The following is a 24,104-nucleotide window of genomic DNA, read 5'->3' on the forward strand; positions in this document are numbered from 1 at the left end:
GGGTAAGGATGATCATGAGAAAAAAAGTGAGGGATCAGCCCAGAACTACACGGGAGGAGGGTGTGAATGATGTCAAGGCAGTGGATTAAAATCCTGCAGCAACTGCAAGGTCCCCCTCCTCCAGAAGGCACATGTACAGGCCCATCTGAAGTTTGCCAATGAACATCTGAATGATTCAGAGAAGGATTGGGAGAAAGTGCTGTGGTCAGATGAGACCAAAACTGAGCTCTTTGGCATTAACTCCATTCGCCATGTGTATAGGAAGAAAAATGCTGACTATGACCCTAACAACATCATCCCCACAGTCAAGCACAGAGGTGGAAACATTATGATTTGGGGCCGTTTCTCTGCTAAAGGTACAGACCAACATTGCCACATTGAGGGGCCTATAGACGGGGCCATGTATTATAAAACCTTGGACGAGAACCTTCCTCCCTCAGCCAGAACACTGAAGATGGGTCGTGAATGGATCTTCCAGCATGACAATGACCCAAAATATACCACCAAGGCAACAAAGAAGGAGGTCAAGAAAAAGCACCATTAAGGTTATGGAGTGGCCCAGCCATTCTTATCTTAGCGGAAATTTATGGGAGGGAGCTGAAACTTCGAGGTGCCAAGCAACAGCCACAAAACCTTAAAGGGGCTGTAAAGGTACATTTTTTTTCCTAAATAGTTTCCTTTACCTTAGTGCAGTTCTCCTTCAGTTACCTCATCCTTCAATTTTACTTTTAAATGTCCTTATTTCTTCTGAGAAATCCTCACTTCCTGTTCTTCTGTCTGTAACTCCACACAGTAATGCAAGGCTTTCTCCCTGGTCTGTTTCATGCTCGCCCCCTCCCTTGGACTACAGGAGAGTCAGGACGCCCACTAACACACAGCTCCTTTCTCTATCTGCAACGTACAGAGTGTCCTGACTTTCCTGTAGTCCAAGGGAGGGGGCGAGCACGACACTCCACACCAGGGAGAAAGCCTTGCATTACTGTGTGGAGTTACAGACAGAAGAACACCTTTTTGTACCTTTACAATCCCTTTAAGGATTTAGAGAAGATCTGTAAAAAAGAGTTGATCTATACCCCTCCTGAAATGTGTGCAAACCTGGTCACCAGCTACAAGAAACGTTTTATCTCTGGGCTTACCAACAAGGGTTTCTCCACCAAGTACTAAGTCATGTTTTGCTTGGGGGATCAAATACTAAAATTTTACTCACTGAACTGCAACTCAATTTATAACAATTGTATCTTGTTTTATCTGGATTTTTGGTTGATATTCTTTTTCCATCATTTAAAATATACCTAGAATAGAAATTATAGACCCTTCATTTTTTTGTAAGTGTGCAAACTTCCAACATATGCAGGGGATCAAATAATTATTTGTCCCACTGTATATTGTGTTATATTTATAAAGTACATATGTTGTGAAGACACTGGAAATCAGTCCGTTGCAGGTGAAGGTAATTGTCTGCATAGAATTTTTTTTTTTTTACTGGCTGCCAACAGAAAAAAATAATTCCAGTCAATGGGGAAAAGAAGGGATAAGGAAGCTAAAGTGTAAGATTTTTACACAGCGTTTCACAGCTGCTATCTAGGGATTGCTAGAAATCTGGGGAATGAGAGAGGGATCAAAGAGCATACAACAGTCTACAGGTAGAGGGGATAGCAAGAGGGATGACATGCTTTACTTTAAAAGGGGCTCTCCACTTTTACACTGACCTAGTTACTTATATAAAGCTTCTCCAGAAGGTATTTGATAGCAGCAGTGCCCAGAGCAAAGAATTTACCGCCAGTCTGGTTAGTATACAACTAAGGCCTCTTTCACACTGGGCGGATCAGTAATGTTCCGCCCCGTGCACCTCCGCTCGCTTACCGGGGATCGCTCTGTTGATCCCCGCTGAGCCGGCGGATGACAGGGTGGTCCCCGCACACTGTGCAGGGACCGCCCTGTCTCTTCTCCGCTCCCCCTATGGGGGGGATCGGATGAACACGGACCGTATTGTCCGTGTTCACCCGATCCGCCAGACGGAAGGAAAAGTAGGTTTTTCCTCCGTCACACTTTGGCGGATCGGATGTCAGTGGGCATGTCACCGCTGACATCCGCGGCTCCATAGAGGAGCATGGAGCGCCCGTACAGGTCCGCAAAAAAAACTGACAGACGGACCTGAACGGGCGCTCTGTGTGAAAGAGCCCTTATTCTTTTACAGAAAGCAGATGCTGGAGATTTGATTTTTTTTTTTTTTTTCATCTAGTGACTGAGATTTTTTTTTTTTTTTTATGAAAAAGTAAGCTGTGCAGAGAAATACATTTTTTGCATATTTTAGAAGTATACTGCAGATCACCTGTTGCAGTTCTGCAATTTCTTGGCGCAGATAATCCTCTTTTCTCGCAGCCTGTTGCTCCGCTCTTTGAAGTGCAATCCTCAGATCAGTCACCTAATAATATATGACAAATACGATTTCAGGCAAAAAGATGAAGAAAAAAGGAAGAAATACCAACTAGAAAATGCATACACAATGGCTAAACGTATTGACCAACGTTAGCCGATGGCTACCGTTTACTGTTTTTCCTCTGACAAAAGCCAAGCCTGTTCCCTCTGGGCACAATCCTGAACACAAATGATCCAAGCATACAGGTTTTTGAAAAGATGTTTCACAGGAAATATCTTTCAATGTCCAGATTGTGTCTGCAAATCCATCTGATGTTTATAGGTGGGTTAACTCCTTTCCCATCTTCAACCCCTACATTAACATTCCATAGCACAATGCTTATGCTGAGGATACCTTAACAAATGGTGATCATGAACCAATCAATTACCCTGTCCCTGAGGTCTCTCCATTGGCTGGCCATAAAGGACCGAGTCACATTCAAGGCCCTCTGCCTGACACACAAATGTGTTCAAGGAACCGCCCCCCCCCCCAATACCTATGCAGGAAAATAAAGCACCCCAAACAATCGCGTTCTTCGGTCCCCAAGGCCCGCTACAAGACCAAAGGAGAATGCAGATTTGCAGTCCAAGGACCACGACTGTGGAACGCATTACCAACCGATATCCCAACGGAAGAGAACCACCTGGCCTTTAGGAAAAAACTCAAGACCCATCTTTTCTGAAGGCTAAATAGAAGGAAATGGATACCAAGCGCCTTGAGGCGATTTAGTTCGCATTTGTAGCGCTATACAAGTTATTCACTCACTCAATCAGCATTGTTCACGTTATGTGATCACAATGATATCCCAAGGCAGTGATGGTAAACCTTGGCACCCCAGATGTTTTGGAACTACATTTCCCATGATACTCATGCACTCTGCATCATGAGAAATGTAGTTCCAAACCATCTGGGGTGCCAAGGTTCACCATCACTGTCCTAGGGCCATTTAACACTGGCAATCCCTCTACTGGCAAAAACTTGTCAGCAGCAGGATTACCTTGAAAAATGCAACAAGTGAGCGAAAACACACACGTGCTTGCCTGCGTCGCTCCTTTACCAGTTGAAGAAGCAATGCAGCACTCCCACCAGCTATGCAAGTTATGCAGTATATTCGGCAGCAAGGGGGCGATACCTCACTGAAGAAGCCAGAGAGGGAACGATACATACAAAGCAGGTATGTGTCCACCATATTATTTCTAGTGATCTTGTTGCTGGGGGTTTGTGACTAGTGACAGGATTGCTAAATGTGACATGTGCTTTAGTGCTCACATTGCATGGTTAACAAACTCAGTTGAAATAACATAGTGCCTCACAAAGAGAGGGGCATTATCAGAAGCAATCAAAAGATGCTGTCTTTTAACCACTTGAGATCTGCGCTATGGTCGAAAGACGTCCACAGCGCGGATCTCAAGTGCCGGGCGGACGTCCCTGGACGTCCTGCTGTTGTTGTTCCCTGTGCGCGCCGCTGGGGGCGCGCAGCGGGGAAACAACGTGCCCGGCGCATCGCTCGGGAGCCGATGCGAGTGCCTGGAGGCCTGCGATGTCCGCCAGACACTCGCGATCGTCGGTAACACAGCAGGACGTGGAGCTCTGTGTGTAAACACAGAGCTCCACGTGCTGTGAGGGAGAGAGGAGACCTATCTGTGTCCCTTTACATAGGGACACAGCATCGGTCACCTCCCCCAGTCAGTCCCCCTCCACACACAGTAAGAACACAATGAGGGAATACATTTAACCCCTTCCTCACCCCCTAGTGTTAACCCCTTCACTGCCAATCACATTTATACAGTAATTGGTGCATTTTTATAGCACTGATCGCTGTATAAATGTGAATGGTCCCAAAATTGTGTCAAAAGTGTCTGATACGTCCGCTGCAATATCGCAGCCCTGAAAAAAAAAAAAAAAAAATCATAAATCTATCCCCCATTTTGTAGGCGCTATAACTTTTGCGCAAACCAGTCGCTTATTGCGATTTTTTTTTTTTTACAAAAATACGTCGAAAAATACGTATCGGCCTTAACTGAGAAAAAAAATAGTTAAAAAAAAAAAAAAAAAAAAAAAATGGGATATTTATAATAGCAACAAGTAAAAAATATATATATATTTTTTTAAATTGTCGTTTTTTTGTTTATAGCGCAAAAAATAAAAACCGCAGAGGTGATCAAATACCACCAAAAGAAAGCTCTATTTGTGGGGGAAAAAGGACGTCAATTTTGTTTGGGAGCCACGTCGTACGACCGCGCAATTGTCAGTTAAAGCGACGCAGTGCCGGAAGCTGAAATTTCGCCTGGGCACGAAGGGGGTTTATGTGCCAGTAAGCAAGTGGTTAAAGAAAATGGCAACCTGTAAGTAAAAAAAAAAAAGTTTTAAAAAAAAAATTGTAGTTTTGTAGTTTTGACTTTATTGGCTGCTAAACTTGGCCTGGGCATCTAGGCATGGATGACCTCCAGTAATGAAAGGATTAAAATGTTAACCGTGTGTTTGCAGAAACTTTGTTTTGTACCCCCCCATTGCCAGCAGACAACAGGCAACACGGATTTTGGCAAAAAATGTATTACTGAGTACAATCAATTATTCAACAGTCTGCATGGGAAAACTAAGCATGATAGGAAAGAAATGTGTCGAAAAAAGATCAAAAACGAATAATGTGACGATTAGATTACTCGCCTGCATCGACAATGCCTCCTGATGTTTTTGCGACTCCTCCTTGGCTCTCTCTAGTGCAAAACACATTTCTTCTTTTGCTTTGATCTCGCAGCTTAACGCCACTTCCTGAGCCGCGCTGGCTTTTGTAGCGTTGGCCTTGTGTAACTCAGCAAGCTCTCTGGAAGAGTAAAAAGAAGAGGTACACTTTCGAGATCAATATAGTCAGCAGACAAGCAGGACTATTAAGCACCTGTCTGTTTGGAACTAAAAATAAATCCATCCCAGACTCTCAGCAGTGCAAGGTCCATAAAGACATGGATGATCGACTTTGGGGTGGAGGAACTTGACTGGCCTGCACAGTCCTCACTGCAACCCGATAAAACACCTTTGGAATGAATTAGAGCGGCGACTGTGAGCCAGGTCTTCTCATCCACATCAGTGCCTGACCTCACAAATGCGCTTCTGGAAGAATGGTCAAACATTCCCATAGACACACTCCTAAACCTTGTGGACAGCCTTCCCAGAAGAGTTGAAGCTGTAATAGCTGCAAAGGGTGGGCCAACTCAATATTAAACCCTATGGACTAAGACTGGGATGCCATTAAAGGCAGGTGTCCCAATACTTTTGGCAATATATAATTTATTTATTACACAGACGCGCTTTTTTTTCCTTTTGACATTGGTCTCCCTAAGAACACTGAGGTTGATTTACCAATACTGGAGAGTGCAAAATCTGGTGCAGCTCTGCATAGAAATCGATCCACTACCAGGATCGTTAGAGGTTGCCATGAAGATCTGCACCAGACTTTGCACATCAACCCCTCTGTGAGGCTACTTGATTGAATGTCAGCAACTGTACAGCAAGGATATGGATTATACACCTTGATATACAGAGAGCCAGAAGAAGGAGAATCTACAAATCTGTTGTCCCAACTGGAAGAATTCTCAGTTTTTGTTTTTCGGTGACCACGCAAAATTTGGAATTCTGACCAGTTTTCTTCTGGTTAATAATGGTCATGAGGACAAATAAGCCTCACACATATGGGCAGCTGAGAGTATATGACCTAAAATTTGTATTTTCGTGGCCAGAATTCACAGCTGCTGTATACAGCCACCAATAAAAACCGGAGGATGAGACTTTGCACAGATCTATTCTGGTACATGCATTATCAAGCGCACAGGCATACACGATATGACGCAGACAGTGTGCATCCAGAGGTGTACATCTGTACACATATTTACACAAGTACTTGTGTATACCGGTGTAGAGTCACATCTTGTAATTGATTTTTATGGACAGCTGTATGCAACAGTTGTGGATCTTGGACATGGAAATATGCCAGAATTTAAGTCATATGCCCCCAGTCATCCTTGCGTATGCAACCATAGAGTTTTCCACTCAATCCAAAAAAACAACACAAACATTTTGGCTTTAAACAAACTTTAAAACATCCAGCATATCAAAACATGTACAATAAAAACTTATTATCAACTATAAACTTATTAGCAAAATAAAATAAATAAATAAATACTTTCTACATACTTACTACAGTTTCCCTCTATTAGCAATATAACAAAAAAGACCCAATATAGAGGATCTAGAATGGAGAAAACCCTAGGAGTGGGTCTTTAAAATGCACTCAAAAGTAGTACAATGGAGAATTTGATAAAACACAATTTAATGGATAGAAAATTAGAAAATCAAAACATGAAATAAACGTGGCCTAGAAAACGGGAATAGAAATACAGATACGATGGTATCCTTAACCCGACGCGTTTCAGAGCCGATTGTCGTTCCTTTCTTCAGGGGTTAAACAGGATATCACCAATATCTATTCCATTCATGTACATGTAACGATTTCATGTTATATTTCAAATAAAACACTGTCACATAGAGTGTTCCGGAAACCCAGCCCGCTTTGAGATGGATTATTGGGAGTGAAAAAATTTATAAAAAATAGGGTGAAAGAGGGGGCCCCAGATAGAAGTGACCACCTCATCCCCTTTGTGAGCCTCAGGGCACAAGCCTTCAATTAGTTCACTTTGGTGCCCGGCCAATCCAGGTTGGCTTGGTGTTACCTTGCATAACTCCGTCTGTCTGGCCTCAGTGTTCTTGATCTTTCCCTGCAGGGGCACCTTTATCCTAGGGCCCCCTCTTTCACCACTCCCAATACTCCATCACGAAGCAGCCGCAAAGCGGGCAGGGTTTCTGGACACTATGTGACAGCGTTTTAATTTTAAAAATAACATGAAATTTTTACATGTACAAGACTGGAATAGATATTACTGATATCCTGTTTAACCCCTGATGAAAGAGAAGATAATCAGATGCTGCATATTGGACTGCCAACTCCTATCTAAATGGTTTGTCTATCCTGGACGGATCCATGTAGGTGGGTAGTCTCTCACAGGCACTGAGGCGAGCGTGCCTTAATGTAATAAATATCAGGTTGGCTCCCCGAGATGCATATATTGTTGCCGGTACTTCGCTATGTAGGAGGGCGTGGCTCCACATTGTGTAGTAGGACGCGCGGTCTCCGACCCCCCGATTTCACCATTTTCCGACATACGGTAACTTTGTACTATGTATTACGGATTATTTTGTGTCTAGCTGACAATATCTGTAGAACAATGTTGTTCCTTTTGACTTCTTTACCTTTGTATGTGTTTTAAAACTAATAAAAACTAATTGAAAAGAGAAGATAATCGCGTCGGGGAAAAAGGATACCATTGGATCTGTATTTCTATTACTATGTACTTCCAGTTGTCTAGGCCATTTTTATTGCATGTTTCGATTAAAAATTTTCTATCAATAAATTATGTTTTATCTAATACTCCATTGTACTACTATTGAGTGCCTCTAAAGTCCCACTCCTAGGGGTTTCTCCATCCCAGCTCTTTACAGGGATGTGGCACGTTAGGGATTATTTATCACTAACCCTTTTCTCAATAGAGGATCTAATGCCTAAAGCTGTATGTAAATGAGCACTATGCTCAGTGTAAGCGTCTCTCCTCACAATCACATGCCATATTGGACTGCGAAGAGCAGATACTGCCCTTTTAATATTAATGAATGCCTGCACAGCCGAGGTTCACAGGACACCCGCATTGAACAGATTCCAATGATAAATTATAATTATAAATTTATTTTGTAACTTTCCAATCTTGCCATGTTGGGCTGAGCAGCATGGGTGGAGATGTGTGGCGGTATTTTAGAACATGTGGCTGAGAATACATGCTTATTTAGTGAAATGATTATATGCTGAATATACCCGCCCACATTCATGCCCATTCACTACAGTTCTCATTGCATGATGGGAACTGTCATTTCTCATAGCTGTAGAGTGAGAAGGCAGGATGTGATGTGTCCCTGGATTTACACCTTCTTCTAGGGTCGGCAGAAGCTGGCATTTTTTTAATTGCAGTGATGACATCACGATTATTGCATTCAATCTTTCTCCTAAATGGTGAGGTTTAATACATAAACTGCTAAAAGTATATAGGTATAGGTCAATGTACTTATTGTAGTTTTTATATGGCATCCCGAAAGTTCTTCTTTAACTTTATTAAAAAAAAAAAAAAAAAAAAAAAATTGCAGGCTGTTCCATTTGTTAAATATTGGCGTTGATAAAAGTGACACAAAATAAATAATTTTTGTCTTGTTTCCTTACTTATAGGAACTGTCCAAAGCCGCTTGAAGGCTGCGGTTGTTCTCTTGAAATTCCTCCAGTTCAGACTGCAGTCTTCCCACATCCTTCTCCTGCCTTTCCACCACACTGTTCAGCTTCCGGATGTTCTCCCGATGCTGCTTCTCCAACTCCTCCTTACCGTCTAATGTCTGCAAGACAGATACTTCTTAATGCCAAACACCATCACCACCACCATTACCACCACAAAGCACCAAGCCAGAAATTCCCATGGGAATAAGGTCAACCTTTATGAACCTACCATTTATATGAAAGGTACATATTTAAGCTCATTGTAAGCCTAACAGCAAATGCTAACCAGCCATGGCTCGTTCTGTGTCAAGACGCAGGAGGGTAACAGAAGAATGCGTGACTGTCTTATATAAATGGTCTGCTACCCTGTTTGTGTCTATGTCTGGTGCGCCGACGCTTTCTCTGCTGCAATCAAAGCTGGGGGGGGCTGACAATATGGCCTTATGCACCCTGGAGGTTATAAAAATGCCAGTGGCATTAGCTGTAGAAAATTGTAGCTGTAGAATGAGTTTTGCAGTACTGTCTTTTTAGCAAATCTATACTCCCACAAAAGCTTATGGCTCAAAAACAGGCGTACATGTCGAATAGGCATTTTTTTTTAGTGTTGGAACATTTTTACAGCTGAAAAACATCTCCTCAAACCCACTAGTTCTGGGGGTTTTTTAAGCCAAAAAATATTTAACAGCCTATGTGTGTATGGACACATAGGATAACATGCAGCAGAAAAAAACTGCCCGATGTCAAAAACAGCAGCTGAAGAAATGCCCAGTGTGCAAGTTGGTAAAAGTTCAGAGAGATAATGGGGTGCCAAGCCATGTAGAGCCTTAGAGGTCAGCAAGAGGATCCTAGTAATTTCACCTTTACAGGAAAATCTGTAAAGTGAACTTACACAGGATTTGCTCGCTTTTTCCCGACAATTGATCTTAAAGGGGTTGTAAAGGAAAACATTTTTTTTCATAATAAGCATCCTTTACCTGCAGACATTCCTCTTTTCACTTCCTCATTGTTCGTTTTTGCTCAGAAGTTGCTCTATTTGTTCTCTGTTCTGTTCACTTCCTGCTTGTCTGATTTTACTGACCACTGTGATGGGAGGCTTTACTGCGGTGGTCAGTAACGTGCTCACCCCCCCCTGGGAACTACATCTGTGTGGCAGGACGCTCTCTACGTGTTAGAGACTTCAAGGAGGTGTGAATTACTGGGCGTGCCGCAATGCATACTGGGAAATGTAGTTCTCACCTGAACGAGTGCCGCAAACCAGGAAGTGAATGAGAGAACAGAAACTAGAATGCCAGAGGTGATATAGATGAAGGAATTTAATAGGTATTTACTCGTTTTTTAACAGAATCATTAAACTATTCTGTCTGTCTACCTTGCAGACATTAATTTTAGGCAACATTTTTTTTTCCTTTAGTGACCCTTTAAGTGCAAAGACAAAATGTTATTATTGTAAGTAGCCATTTGGCTTTTCATTAAATCATATTTTAAATAGTATTACACTATTGGAGCTTTTCTTTTACGATCATCTCTTGCTTCCAGATAATTGGGAGGTCCCGCTGTGAGGGTTGACTACAGTGAGGAATTCATCCGCCACTTCATTGCCCTTGGAGGTTACTTTCTTACTACACGCAGAGGTTATTCTGCTTGACCATCCTAGAGATAGGTGGTCCCGACCATTTGGTAAGAATCCCTGATTAATTAGGTGGTGTACCATGGAAAAAATCCTGCATCCAGACACTTGGTGGTAGAATATACACGTATTCTTGGACCATTCTTTTTTTTCTTTTTATTCCAAAGACTTGTGTATTACTAAGGGATTTCATTATCTGCTATTTGCACATTGCACTTTTTTTTCATTGCAATAGGCAGGGGCATTTTGTGAGCGCTTTATAGAGCGCCCCCAAAGATGCTGTTTGCAGGATTTTTCCGAACGTCCCGCCAGTGCACCGCCCAGGTGTGAAATCATCCATTGTAATGAATGTGAGGCAGTTTTCAGGGGCTTTACATGCTCTATTTCTAGTGCTAAAATGCCTGGAAACTGCCTCCGTGTAAAAGGGGTCTTACTGTGTTGTCAGCGCACTACAGAAAGGAATGGTCCTGTACTCTGGGATCTTTCAATTTCAGTCACATTGTACAGCAATCATTAACAGAAGTTAGAGCTGCACGATTCTGGCTAAAATGAGAATCACGATTTTTTTGCTTAGAATAAAGATCACGATTCTCTCACAATTCTCTTCTCGCGGTGTAACATCTTCTTTCACATTATACAAAAAAAAATAGGGCTAACTTTACGGTTTAGTTTTTTTTTTTTCATTAAAGTGTATTTTAAAAAAAGAAACTGCGTTTGAAAAACCGCTGCGCAAGTATGGTGCGACATAAAATATTGCAACAACCACCATTTTATTCTCTAGGGTCTCTGCTAAATTATATATATATATATATATATATATATATATATATATATATTATATATATATATATATATATATATATATATATATATATATATATATATATATATATATATATATATATATATTAGGGCTGTGCAAATTAACGTTTAATTAATCGATTAATCTTTACATTTTTTGATCGATTAAAATTCTTTTGATTGGTACTCGCCTCTCCGCCGGCTTCTGGGCCTTCAGGGAGTTCCGTCGGAGATCCAGTAACGTCACGGACACCGGCGGGGCTTGCCGCGTCCATCTGAAGGGCTCCTTTGCTGTGCCTTCATATCTGCATGCCGGCGGGACCTTACTATCTGCCACACGCAAGGGCTGTTACACTTCCCTCTATCACTTCCCTCTATCAACCTGGGATTCTACAACCATCCACTGGGAGTTGTGATACTTCCCTTCACGGGACATCTACATGCCGACGGAATGATGTTAACCTCTCCTCATCTGGATTCAGCAGTGGCATCGTTGTACACATTTTTATACCAGTATCATACTTAGCTACATGTTTTTATGACTGCTTTTGGTACCGTTTGGTATTACTCGCACCATTTTTATAGTTTATGTAGCTACATCGATTTTATCTCCAGTGCAATATTTATTTGGTTACCTACTTGAAGACTATAAAAATGTTAATGCTATTCCCATCGAGCGCTGCCTTTGTGTGTTTTTGTATCCTGCTATTCATTTTTCCAGTAGTTGGTAGCTGCACTGGGAATCAGCCTGCAAGGAGATCAGCTAAAAGTAGTTGGATCTGTATGTGCGTTATAATTAATCGAAATTAGTCGATCAATAAAAAAAAAAAAGATTAATCGAACAGAAAAATTTTGATCAGTAACAGAGTGTATATATATCACACACACACACATACATATACACACACATATATGTGTATATATATATATTTTCTCATGTTTGGGTGTTCCAAATAATTTTCTAGCAGAAAATAATGATTTTTACTTGTAAGCAACAAATGTCAGAAAAGGTTTGGTCTTTAAATTAAATGGTTAAACTTCCTTCAGATGAAGGAAGTTTAAATTAAATGGTTAAAGACCAAACCTTTTCTGACATTTGTTGCTTACAAGTAAAAATCATTATTTTCTGCTAGAAAATTATTTGGAACACCCAAACATGAGAAAATATATATACACATATATGTGTGTATGTGTATGTATATATATATATATATATATATATATATATATATATATATATATATATATATATATATATATATAAGTTTTATTACAACACGCGAAGAAACAAAGTATCTTTTCGTTCTTTAGGAGTTTTTTCCTTTGATAAAAGAACGAAAAGATACTTTGTTTCTTCGCGTGTTGTAATAAAACTTGGAAAGCTGCCTGGATTTTTCCAGCTGTGAAAACTCTCTGCACTTGTTAGGGCCCTTTCACAAATGTGGACCGTATGTCCGTTTTTCATCCGTCCGTTTTCAGATGAAAAAACTGACATACATGTATCCCTATGGGATTGCAGATGTCAGCGGATGAACATCCACTGACATCCAATCTCATCAGTCTCCGCTATGCTCCGTTTCTGCAGACGGAGGAAAATCCTATTTTTCCATCCGTCTGCGGATCGGATGAATACGGACAGACGGTTCGTGTTCATCCGATCCCCCCCATAGAGGAGAGCGGAAATCTGACAGGGCCGGTCCCTGAACATTGTGCAGGGACCGCCCTGTCATCTGCCGGCTCAACAGGGATCAACGGAGCGATCTCCGCCGAGCAAGTGGATGTTAAAGGAAGGGATCCTCACGGGATCCGTACGTGTGAAAGGGCCCTTAGAAAGATCGTGACATGCTGTTTTGAAGATGGGAAGGGGGAAAAGATTGCGATTTCGATTCTTAACGATTAATCAAGCAGCTCTAATAGAAGGCCTTTTCGCAGGTTTGTGCAGAACAGATATGTTTCTGTACTTCTGTAATTTTTTACTGAACAGGAGACAAAACATTGGCAAATGTGTATGTATGGTAGTGGTGCACGAAATAGGTTTTTTATTTTTTATTCTGTCCATAAAAAAATAAAAATAAATACTAGTCACTGTTATCCGGAGCACAGAGTTCCAAAAAAATATTAAACTTGGACAAGGTAAAAGAGATGCCATTTCACTTGCTGAGAAGATTGCACACATACAAATGACAAAGGTCGGACTAATATAGTACCTGCTTTAACAGTTGCAGTTCATCCTCCATCTCCCGCATTTTCTTTGCCTGTTTTGTAACTGTGTGCTCATGCTCCTTCTCCTTCGATCGCAGCTTCTTGATAATATTGGAATTTTGCAGCTGTTGTTTAGAAAGCTTCTCCCCTGTCACAGCAGGAAATGTTCAGATGGTTAAGGATGAAAGCACTCTATCAGTTCTTGCTGCCAACTGATGTATTACTGCTGACATTTACAACTGTATAATATCTCTGCTAAAAATCAAGTCTGTCTGTTTTAACAGTACCAGAACTAAGGAAGTGACATTGTATTGCGGACACTGAGGTGGAAACAAACCCTGCATGCTAAAAAGGGCGACTACTTATCGCACACTTAACCACTTCCCGACCTCCTCATGTACATTTACGTCGGCAGAATGGCACGGACAGGCACATCAACGTACCTGTACGTGCCTGCATAGACGTGGGTGGGGGGTCCGATCGGGACCCCCCCCCCGGTACATGCGGAGGTCAGGTCCGCTCGGGGAGCGATCCGGGACGACGGCGCGGCTATTTGTTTTTAGCCGCTCCGTCGCGATCGCTCCCCGGAGCTGAAGAACGGGGAGAGCCGTATGTAAACACGGCTTCCCCGTGCTTCACTGTGGCGGCGCATCGATCGAGTGATCCCTTTTATAGGGGAGACTCGATCGATGATGTCAATCCTACAGCCACACCCCCCTACACTAGTAAACACATACACAGTGATCCCTAAATGTTACAGCGCCCCCTGGGTTTAACTCCCAAACTGCAACTGTCATTTTCACAATAAACAATGCAATTTAAATGCATTTTTTGCTGTGAAAATGACAATGGTCCCAAAAATGTGTCAAAATTGTCCGAAGTGTCCGCCATAATGTCGCAGTCACGAAAAAAAAAATCGCTGATCGCCGCCATTACTAGTAAAAAAAATAAAAAAAATAAAAATGCAAAAAAACTATCCCCTATTTTGTAAACGCTATACATTTTGGAGCAAACCAACCGATAAACGATTATTGCGATTTTTTTTACCAAAAATAGGTAGAAGAATACGTATCGGCCTAAACTGAGGAAAAAAAAAATTTTATATTAGTTTTTGGGGGATATTTATTACAGCAAAAAGTAAAAAATATTGCATTTTTTTCAAAATTGTCGCTCTATTTTTGTTTATAGCGCAAAAAATAAAAACCGCAGAGGTGATTAAATACCACCAAAAGAAAGCTCTATTTGTGGGGAAAAAAAGGACGCCAATTTGGTTTGGGAGCCACGTCGCACGACCGCGCAATTGTCTGTTATAGCGACGCAGTCCCGAACTGTAAAAACCCCTTGGGTCTTTAGCCAGCATATTGGTCCGGGGCTTAAGTGGATAATCATACAATAAAAACAGCCTGGGGAGAAAAAAAAGGGCACTGTTGCCAGGCCACTTGTTTCTTTATGATTATATGTGCATTTAACATATTTTATGCATGTTATTAGCCTGTAAAGTTCTCCCTTGTGTAGGCATTCAAAAGCCCTGAAGCTTCTGCTGAATGTCCCCATCTTATATTTGATGTCAGAAGCCACAGCAGACTCTGAGTCAAGTGAGACTCTATGGTATTCCCATCTGCTCCACCTCTGGTGGCTACATAAAAGGTTATGTAGGGTGGAGGAGATGGGCCAGCACAGGGAGTAATTAGACACTCCCGGAGGAGAGGGCTATAATGTGCAAGGAGATAAGGCTATGCTTCAGAATCGACCCTCCTGGAGCAATTACATTTTCTAGCAAGTTCATAGGCACACTGCATGTGAATAAAAGTAATTAGTTAAAAGAAAGTACCGTATATACTCGAGTATAAGCTGAAAATGCCCCCCTCGGCTTATACTCGAGTCACCTTTTTGCGCCTGATCTCCTGAACTTTGGGGACCTGGTACTGGCCAACCGTAGGTTCCCTGGACCCAAAACTTGGCACACATAGCCCCAATCTTCCTCTACAAGTGTGCAAAGTTTGTTGTCCGGGGGAGCAACGATTTTTCAAAGTCGGGCACCCCTTCTATAGACTCCCATGTTAAACAGTCATTTCTCCGGTATATTTGGGGACCCAGTACCTGCTGGCCATAAGTCCCCTAGATCCAAAACTTGGCACACATTTAGCCCCAGTTCTCATCTACACGTGTGCAAAGTTTACCATCTAGGGAACCACCAGCCGGGAGCACCGATTTTTCAAAGCCGGGCACCCCTTCCATAGACTCCCATGTTAAACCTAAGTCTAGGCATGGGCACAGCGAGTCATGCACAGGGCCGATCCTAGGCAGGGTGCATTGCACCCAGGCGCCTGCAGAGGTGGGGGCGCCGAAGTGGCAGAGTTCTCTCCTCCCTTCCCTCCTTGTTTGTGTCCATCCATAACTAGTGTTCTAAGCATAGGTGTGTGTCTGTCCAGAACTGATGTGTCTCTGACCATATCTTTTACTATGTGTGCAGTCTCTGATAATCTACTGTTCTTTGTCTGCAGTCTCTGACCGTCTCCTGTACTATGTCTGCAGTCTCTGACCATCTCCTGTATCATGTCTGTAATATGTATGGAGGTCTTTCTAACAGACTCTCTAACAGAAGCCCTTTCTGTGTCCATTAGAGAGGCCCAACTCCAGGTCTTAATAAAGTATTCTGCTTCTCTTCCTGTAATTTGTTTATTGTTAAGAGATCATGTAAGGATCACAGGGTAATTAAGACTTCATAGGGGAGCATCTCTGTGGTTGAATCATTGCCATAGAAACATTTGTAAAGGGGAGGAGTTAGTATAATGACCACGCCCATGTGGGGGCGCCAGAAATTTCTGCACCCAGGCGCCTTTGACCCTAGGATCGGCCCTGGTCATGCACATGGGCACAGTGAGGCATGCAGATGGACACCCTAAGCTTATACTCGAGTCAATACGTTTTCCCATTTTTTTTTAGGTAAAATTAGGGGCCTCAGGCTATATTCGGGTCAGCTTATACTCGAGTATATACGGTAAGCAAATAAATATGCTTTATTTAGGAGACATAATAAAATCAATGGAGGAGTACATCCAATGATGACAAATAAAATGAATTCATGCAGATGTGTAGCTCTAAGGCTTCACTTTAATGTACTCACCTTCTTCCATGAGCCCATTAATTTGCTCATCCTTCTCTCTCATTATCTCTGCTGTTTCGCTAGAGTTCAGCCGTGTGGCTAGCTCCTCCTTCACAGTTTTTACTTCCTGAGAATTAAATTAAAACAACAACATTTAAACACTATTGCTAATCTACAATTTTAATGTCTTTATGCTGAATTGTAACCATTTGTTGGTTGTCCCCTCATTTACAGCCCATCAAAATCAATATTCTCCTATTGGGATTGCTGTCAACAAGCACTCAAAGTCAAGCTTAAGCTTTGAATGAAGTATAAATAATTTATTTGTACCTAGTTGGTACAAATGATTTTTCACAAAGACATAAAAACATCTCTCAGCGCTGAATGGAGACTCAGTTCTGTGGAGCCATTCACAGGGAGATTTATATTTTCTGAATGAATACAAAGCTTCCTCTGATTGGAGAAGGCAGACAGATGAAATAACACCATTCCACCTTGTCCAATCAGAGGAAGTTTTGTATCAATTCAGAAAATACAAAGCTGCCTGTGAATGGCTGAGCAGTGCTGAGGCTACAGTGCTGAGAGCCCCTGCATGTCTATGTCAAGGTTCACGCTAATGCGGTGTGAGGAAACTGAGGTCTGCCCGTGTTCTCCGCAACACATTCAAATCTCACGGCCCTTGCGAACTGCTGTGGATGTCAGTGAAATCTTAACTACACCCCAAAGGCAGGTCGCAAATGCAGTGCGTTTGCCGACACCGGATCCCACAGTACAATAGAACCATATGATCCGGTTGCAGTGTGGCTCCAAAATTGCTGCATGCACGAATTTGGTGCAAAGTGATGCGATTTGAGCCCATTCAAAATTAATCAAATCGCACTGAATCGCAAAATTGTGGTGATCTGTTCTGAAAAATTCTACCTGACTACGACAGAGACACTTTGGGTACCAAGGTAAGGATTCGCCTACACTAATCCCATTAAATTTTTTTCCAGCTGAGAATATCGGATTGGAGGTAGACACTGATGTTTGGCACTGGTGGGCACTGAAAAGCAGCACTGATCAGGAGGCGCTGCCAGCCAACCACTGATTGGCACAGAGCGTCATCCCAATGGGCACTGATTGACATCGCTGGTGGTCTGAAGTGGGCATCCTCGATGGGTCTGCACTGATAATCAATGTGCCCCCGTCAGGAGAGCAGCTGATCGGCTCTCCTCTACTCACGCTTGTCAGTGCGAGTGGAGGAAAAGCCGATATATACAGCTCTTCCTGTTTATACTGTGATCATCTTCGATTGGACACAGCTGATCACATGGTAAAGAGCCTACATCAAAGTTTTTTTTACCGGGATCGGAGATGCGGTGTGTCAGACTGACGCACCACACCACTGATCGCCGTGCTGCATGCCCCACCACACATGACATCCAGTCAGGATAATGAAACCACTTTGCTCACTTCATATTGCTATATGGTGGGCGGGAAGTGGTTTATAATGTGGAACGTATGTTCCTTTGTTAAAGAACATTAATTGTAATCAAACTGGTACGGGTAAAGTTAAACAACTTGTTGATTTTTCAAGCCATAGAGGAGTGTATATAGATAGGTTCCTAACACCCTAGACCAGGGATATGCAATTAGCGGACCTCCAGCTGTTGCAGAACTACAAGTCCCATGAGGCATAGCCACAAGCATGACACCCAGAGGCAGGATGGGACTTGTAGTTTTGCAACAGCTGGAGGTCCGCTATATGCATATCCCTGCCCTAGACAGTACTACTCAAGTGGTTAATAACTCGTATACCTTTTTTGCAGTATCTCGCTCTTTACATGCTAGCTGCGCCCTTCTTTCGGCTTCTGCGATTCGATGTGTGAACTCGTCTTTTAAGAATGAAATGCTGGTGCTTTCCTCCTTAACCCTGACCAGTTCACTGCAAAGCAAGACAAAGACAGCAAAAGGATCAATACCCGAATGGATAAACCAACAATACCTAGAAGTTCATCATTAGGCAAACATATTTCATTTTTCCTTCCCCTGTATATACCCTATGCATTTTATTTTTTTAAACATGCCCCATTCAGAAATCAGAGAAATGATCTGTAAAACCCCTGTATGGTCATTACATGTAGTGTTCTTCAGGCCACAGGAGCCAGAAGGAGGGATCGTTGCGTTGGCCCTGTGTCGGTTCCTACAGATGCAGGGCACCAGACTACAGTTTCCATGAGCTTCCCACCTAGAGACACTCAATGGGCAGATTCTCTGAATCTGTATTTGGCACTGGGGACATCGAGGAGAAGACATATAAACTGTGAAAACACTGAAGGCTCTCCTCCTCAACATGCGTGAAAAAGCAGTGCTGCAGTCCTTGTGGCTACAATGCTGAACAATCTGACAATATTGCAGCGATTTTACTTTTACTCTTTCATTAAGCAGGGTTGTCCTGTTATAGAAACGTTTGTTCCTCGGCAGGATCACTCAGTATTTTTTTTTTTTTTTTTTTATTAAACGGTAGTAAACCACTGCAATACAAGCCCTTGGTTATGACACGGCGCTCTGAAGGTCCTGCGCAGTACCAATGCTTCAGAGCGCATGCACCGGTGACGTCACTGGCTGCATCCAGGGTGAATATCTCCTTAAACGCAATTCATTTTACCCACAGGTAAGCCTCATTATTAAGCTTACCTATAGTTTAAAAAACAAAAACAAAAAAACAAACACAAAGCAGACTTTTACTAACGCTTTTAAATTGACATGATAAAAACAAAAATAAAAATATTTAAAGTAAAAAAGCTAAATAAATTCCAGGTGCATTAAAACGAGGTGTTCAAGGTCTTATTTTTTTTAGAAAGCGGCCACTGCCCAAGTAGAAAAGCCTGTCCCCTGCCAGTATGCTGCAGTAAATGACAAGACACCCTCTGTGTGGAACTTTACTACAAGAAATGGTTTTAATCATAGGTCCGTTTAAAAACACCGTTGGTCTTTTTTTAAAGTGCTTGTAATGTCACTTTGTAAAGTACATGCAATTCCCTGTTAGATAATGATCTATGCTCTTTGTAAAAAAAATAGAAAGAAATAAAGGGTTGGGACTTTAAATGAGATGCGTGTTGATGCAAACAGTATATATAAGTAAATAAAGTAGTATAGCGTAATAACCAGGCTCAAACTTACCAACCAAATTGCAAGCCGAATTCAACTGTCTAACTTAGTATGTTAAAAGCAGAGGATTGGTTGCACACATTTGCAAATATATGGATAAGCCACAGGCCGCTTACAAGGCTCTCTGCATTCATGTGGTCCTAACTAAACTTTTCTAGTTTCCTCAGTAGAGGCATACAAGTGCTAATGAGTAGATGTAGTAGTAGATGTAAAAAATATGCCCATTTCTACCTCATTTCATAGCGCCGCTCGGCACACTCAGGTGACTGCTTGCTGCTCCCTCTCCTGATCTGACAGCTACAGGGGGCTGAGAATCCCTCACTGACGTTAGTCGAGAGGAGAGCAGCAGTCATGTGAGCATTAAGCGGCCCTATGAAAGAAGGTAAAAATGGGCATAATTTTTGTTACAAAGGACATACATTGGAGCATAGAACGTTTTCTAACAGATGAAATTGTATGTACTTTACAGTTTTTTCATCAGCAGGAGGGGAGGGGCCAGCACTGCCACTGTCACTAGCTGACATGCAGGGGGGGAGAGAAGATAGACAGTGGATGACGGAGGCACATAAACTGACCACGGTGTCAGGGCTCAGCAGCCATGATTAACCGTGATCACTTTACAAAGAGAAGGGCAGAACCAGGCAGGATCAGCCAGGTATTTCAGGCGATAGAAAGGCCCAAATTACACAGCACAAGTATGGTGTTGTATAACATGCAACAGGATCCATTTTTTTTATTTTTTGGGGGTTACAAACACTTTAACCACTTGGCTTTCAGAAGATTTAGCCCCCTTCACGACAAGGACATTTTTTACAATACGGCACTCCGTTACTTTAACTGACAATTGCACGGCCGTGCAACACTGTACCCAAATAAAATGTATGTAAATATTGTTTCCACAAATCTATATATATTTTTTTTTGAACTGTAGATCAATATGTATTCCGCTACATGTTTTTGTCTACTATAGGTGTTGCTTTTACTAGGGGAAGTGATGGGATTGTATTCCCTGCTTTTGCAAATACACAAAATCCATCCTTTCCCCATCAGACTGGAGAGCTGCCTTGTTTACATAGACAGCGCTCTATTCTGAGCCTTAGCTCGACTATTGGCATGTGCTGGTGGACATCCAACGCCTGGCACCCGCAGATCAGCTTCTGGCTGAAATGCAGAAACACGTATATTTTTGTGATTCTGTATTGGAGTGCCGCCATGTAGCAGTAAATCTGCTATGGGGCAGTCCAGAGGTGGTTAAAGAACCATTTACCAGGATTCATTTTCCTTTTCATATATATGAATTGTGCAGGTATGTTACAGATATAAAACCAGCGGTGTGCACACAGCAGAATACCCCTGACATTCACTCACTCTCTGAGATTGTCCACCGTTTCTTCCAGAAGTGCTTTTTCTTTGCTGACAGCCAACAGTTGTACCTCCCTCTTCTCCAACCGCGTCGTAAGTTCATCTGTAATCTAAAAGACAAACAAAAAATAGATTTTTGCACAAACTGTAAAATATTTTTTCTCCAGGAGTTCATTGAAGGACACAGAGGTCTGCTGTGTGCCCCAATTGGAAAACAGGGGGGGGGGGTTGGAGTTTCAGCTCTAAGGCCAAGATAACACTTGCAAAGAAATGAATGCTGACTCCAATATGAACTAGAGCTGCACGATTCTGGCTAAAATGAGAATCACAATTTTTTTGCTCGCGATGCAACATCTTTCACATTAAACAAAAAAAAAAAATTTTTTTGTTTTATAGTATTCATTAAAGTGTATTTTTTCCCCAAAAATTGTGTTTAACCACTTCTTTACCAGCCATAGTCATAGGAAGTCCACAGATGGGATCTCCCATCCTGGGTGGGCGTCATATGATGTCCTTGACTTTGTGGGGGGATATCTGAATGATGCCTGCAGCTAGAGGCATCATTCAGATACCATTCTTTCATGCCAGGGATTCTGTGCACAAAAAGATCATAGCAGTAGTTCCACTGCTTGATCGTTCGTATAGGCGACGGGAGGGGGGACACCCCCCCCCCCCACCCGGTGCTTCTCCGGGCTCTCCCGTGCCATCTGGGGGCCCAGAGAAAGAATCGAGCATAGAGATTTCTGGTGACCATATGGTCACCAGTCATCTCTATGACCGTCGGAGGCCCGGGCGCGACGTTATGACGTCACTCCCAGAAGTAAACAAAGCAGCGATTGTGGCTAGTAAGCATGAGATTGGTGATTTTTTTTACCCGATCTTATGCTTTACAGCCTGGAGGAGAGATGTGGGGTCTTATTGAGCAGGAGAGTCAGGACACTCTCTATGTTGCAGATAGAGAAAGGAGCTGTGTGTTAGTGGGCGTCCTGACTCGCCTGCTCGCCCCCTAAAGGGAGGGGCGAGCACAACACTCCACACCAGGGAGAAAGCCTTGCATTACTGTGTGGAGTTACAGACAGAAGAACAGGAAGTGAGGATTTCTCAGAAGAAATAAGGACATTTAAAAGCAAAATGGAAGGATGAGGTAGGTGAAGGAGGACTGCACTAAGGTAAAGGAAGCTATTTAGGGGAAAAACATTTACCTTTACAACCCCTTACGTGGTTAAAATTCATGCATTTACATTCAGACATGGAGCTGCGGCCTGGCCCCATCCCCTCTCTCTCCCCCCAATGGCACCGCTGCTGTGTCTCAGCCAATCAGAAGGGAGAGTCTCGGCCGGAGAGTGATGGGGCTGTGAAAAACCCCTGCACAGAGCAGGCAAGTAAAACATGTTTAGTTTAGTTTTTTAAAACAATAGGGCTTCATGCACACTGAAGCTAAAAACAAAAAACAAAAAAAAAACACCAACTTCGATAAAATTCGAGCTTCGATAAAATCCGAGGGCATATCTCTGAAATGAATACTATCTTGACTAACTCCACTGTTAAACTGGCTTATATGGTAAAATGGGAAGCAATTGAACTGGATGAATGGCAGACCATAGCTCAAGGGGCCTCAAAGTCGTTAATAAATACATCAATTATTGAAGCCAATTATAAAGTCCTTTTGCAATGGTATATGGTTCCAGCCAGGCTGGCAACATATGTGCCGGCAGCATCCCCTCTGTGTTTCCACGGATGCGGACAGCAAGGAACCATGTACCATGTGTGGTGGCAGTGCCCAAAAGGTACGGCATTACTGGATTAGAGTACACAATTCCATCTACTCCCTCACCCAGGTCAATCTAGTGAAATCCCCGAGACAGGCTCTGCTGGGTAGTACGGTAGAGATGGCGTCAAAATCTCAGAGACGTCTCTTATCATTTATATCACCAAAGATTATTATTGTAAAGTCCTGGAAAACGGCAGCTTTACCATTTGCACAACTTAAGAATGAGCTTTCCTGGATTATGCTAAATCAACGCATGTCTGCAATATTACAAGATAAAATGCAAATGTTTAAGAAAGTGTGGGACCCCTGGGTGAAATACCTGACAAGAGATCCAAGATCTTTACCCGATTAGAGCCGTCTCGGGCTGGTGGGTATTGGAGCACGGCGTCACTTTCCTCCTTTCTACTTCCTCTACTTTCTTACTTTTCTCTTAGGCTGCATTCACACCTTGGCATATTTATGCCCGACGCTCATGCCGCTGGAGGGGTGAGTTAACATTGATGTCTATGGAGATGGTTCACATCTCCACGCCGAACGCTAAAAAGGCCGTACGCCTGAAGCTCAAAACAAGTCCCGGACCCTTTTTTTCAGGCGGCGTTCGGCATAGACAACAATGTTAATCAATGTTTTGTAAAAAAAAAAAAAAAGAAGGTTAAACGACTCGTTTGCCGCGGTACGTCTACAGAATGTATTCTGATCTCAGGGAGCTGAGTGGTGGGGTATACTCACTATACAGCTATTTACCTCTACTTGTTTATATGTGAAGTAGTCAATTGGTGTGTCTATAATATCTATATGTATACATAGTTATATATGGACGACTGATGTTGCTTTTTAAAGTATGGAGGCTCTATCTCTAACTGTCTATAACCGACACACAGTATTAGATCCCGCCCATGTATGGAAATTCAAACGAGCTTTGAGGTTACCTCTTTTAGGGCTGAAGATGTCTTAAAGCGGGGGTTCACCCAAAAAAAAAAAAAAATTTAACATTACATTCAGACGAGTTGTCAGAATGACAATCGGCTATTTTTCTTTATTTTATCCCCGTACATACGTATGTACGGGGATAAAATAAAAAAACAGCCGATTGTCATTCTGACAACTCGGCTGAATATAATGTAAAAAAAAAATTTGGGGATGAACCCCCGCTTTAATCCACTCATTGTTTGGATGGCTCAGGACTTTGCTTACTTTCTATACTGTATCTGTTTTCTGTATTCAAGATTGTATTTCTCTTTTCTTTGTGAAAATTTCAATAAAAACATTGAAACTGAAAAAAAAAAAACGGTAGCTTTG

The 24,104-nt window shown here is 42.2% G+C and overlaps 1 protein-coding gene across 1 annotated transcript in view; it reads right to left on the minus strand.

Moving 5' to 3' along the window:
- TMF1 (TATA element modulatory factor 1) overlaps window positions 1-24,104 on the minus strand; it is a 54,454-nt gene that overhangs the window by 16,725 nt on the left and 13,625 nt on the right. The window contains exons 3-9 of the mRNA XM_040359202.1: window positions 21,041-21,144; window positions 18,320-18,446; window positions 16,541-16,646; window positions 13,419-13,561; window positions 8,736-8,902; window positions 5,087-5,243; window positions 2,333-2,425 (exon numbers count right to left, since the gene is read on the minus strand). Of these exons, the coding sequence (XP_040215136.1) occupies window positions 2,333-2,425; window positions 5,087-5,243; window positions 8,736-8,902; window positions 13,419-13,561; window positions 16,541-16,646; window positions 18,320-18,446; window positions 21,041-21,144 (897 nt within the window). The remainder of the gene's footprint in view (window positions 1-2,332; window positions 2,426-5,086; window positions 5,244-8,735; window positions 8,903-13,418; window positions 13,562-16,540; window positions 16,647-18,319; window positions 18,447-21,040; window positions 21,145-24,104) is intronic.

The sequence above is a fragment of the Rana temporaria genome, chromosome 7 (genome assembly GCF_905171775.1).
Source record: "Rana temporaria chromosome 7, aRanTem1.1, whole genome shotgun sequence".
Taxonomy (NCBI): Eukaryota; Metazoa; Chordata; class Amphibia; order Anura; family Ranidae; genus Rana; species Rana temporaria.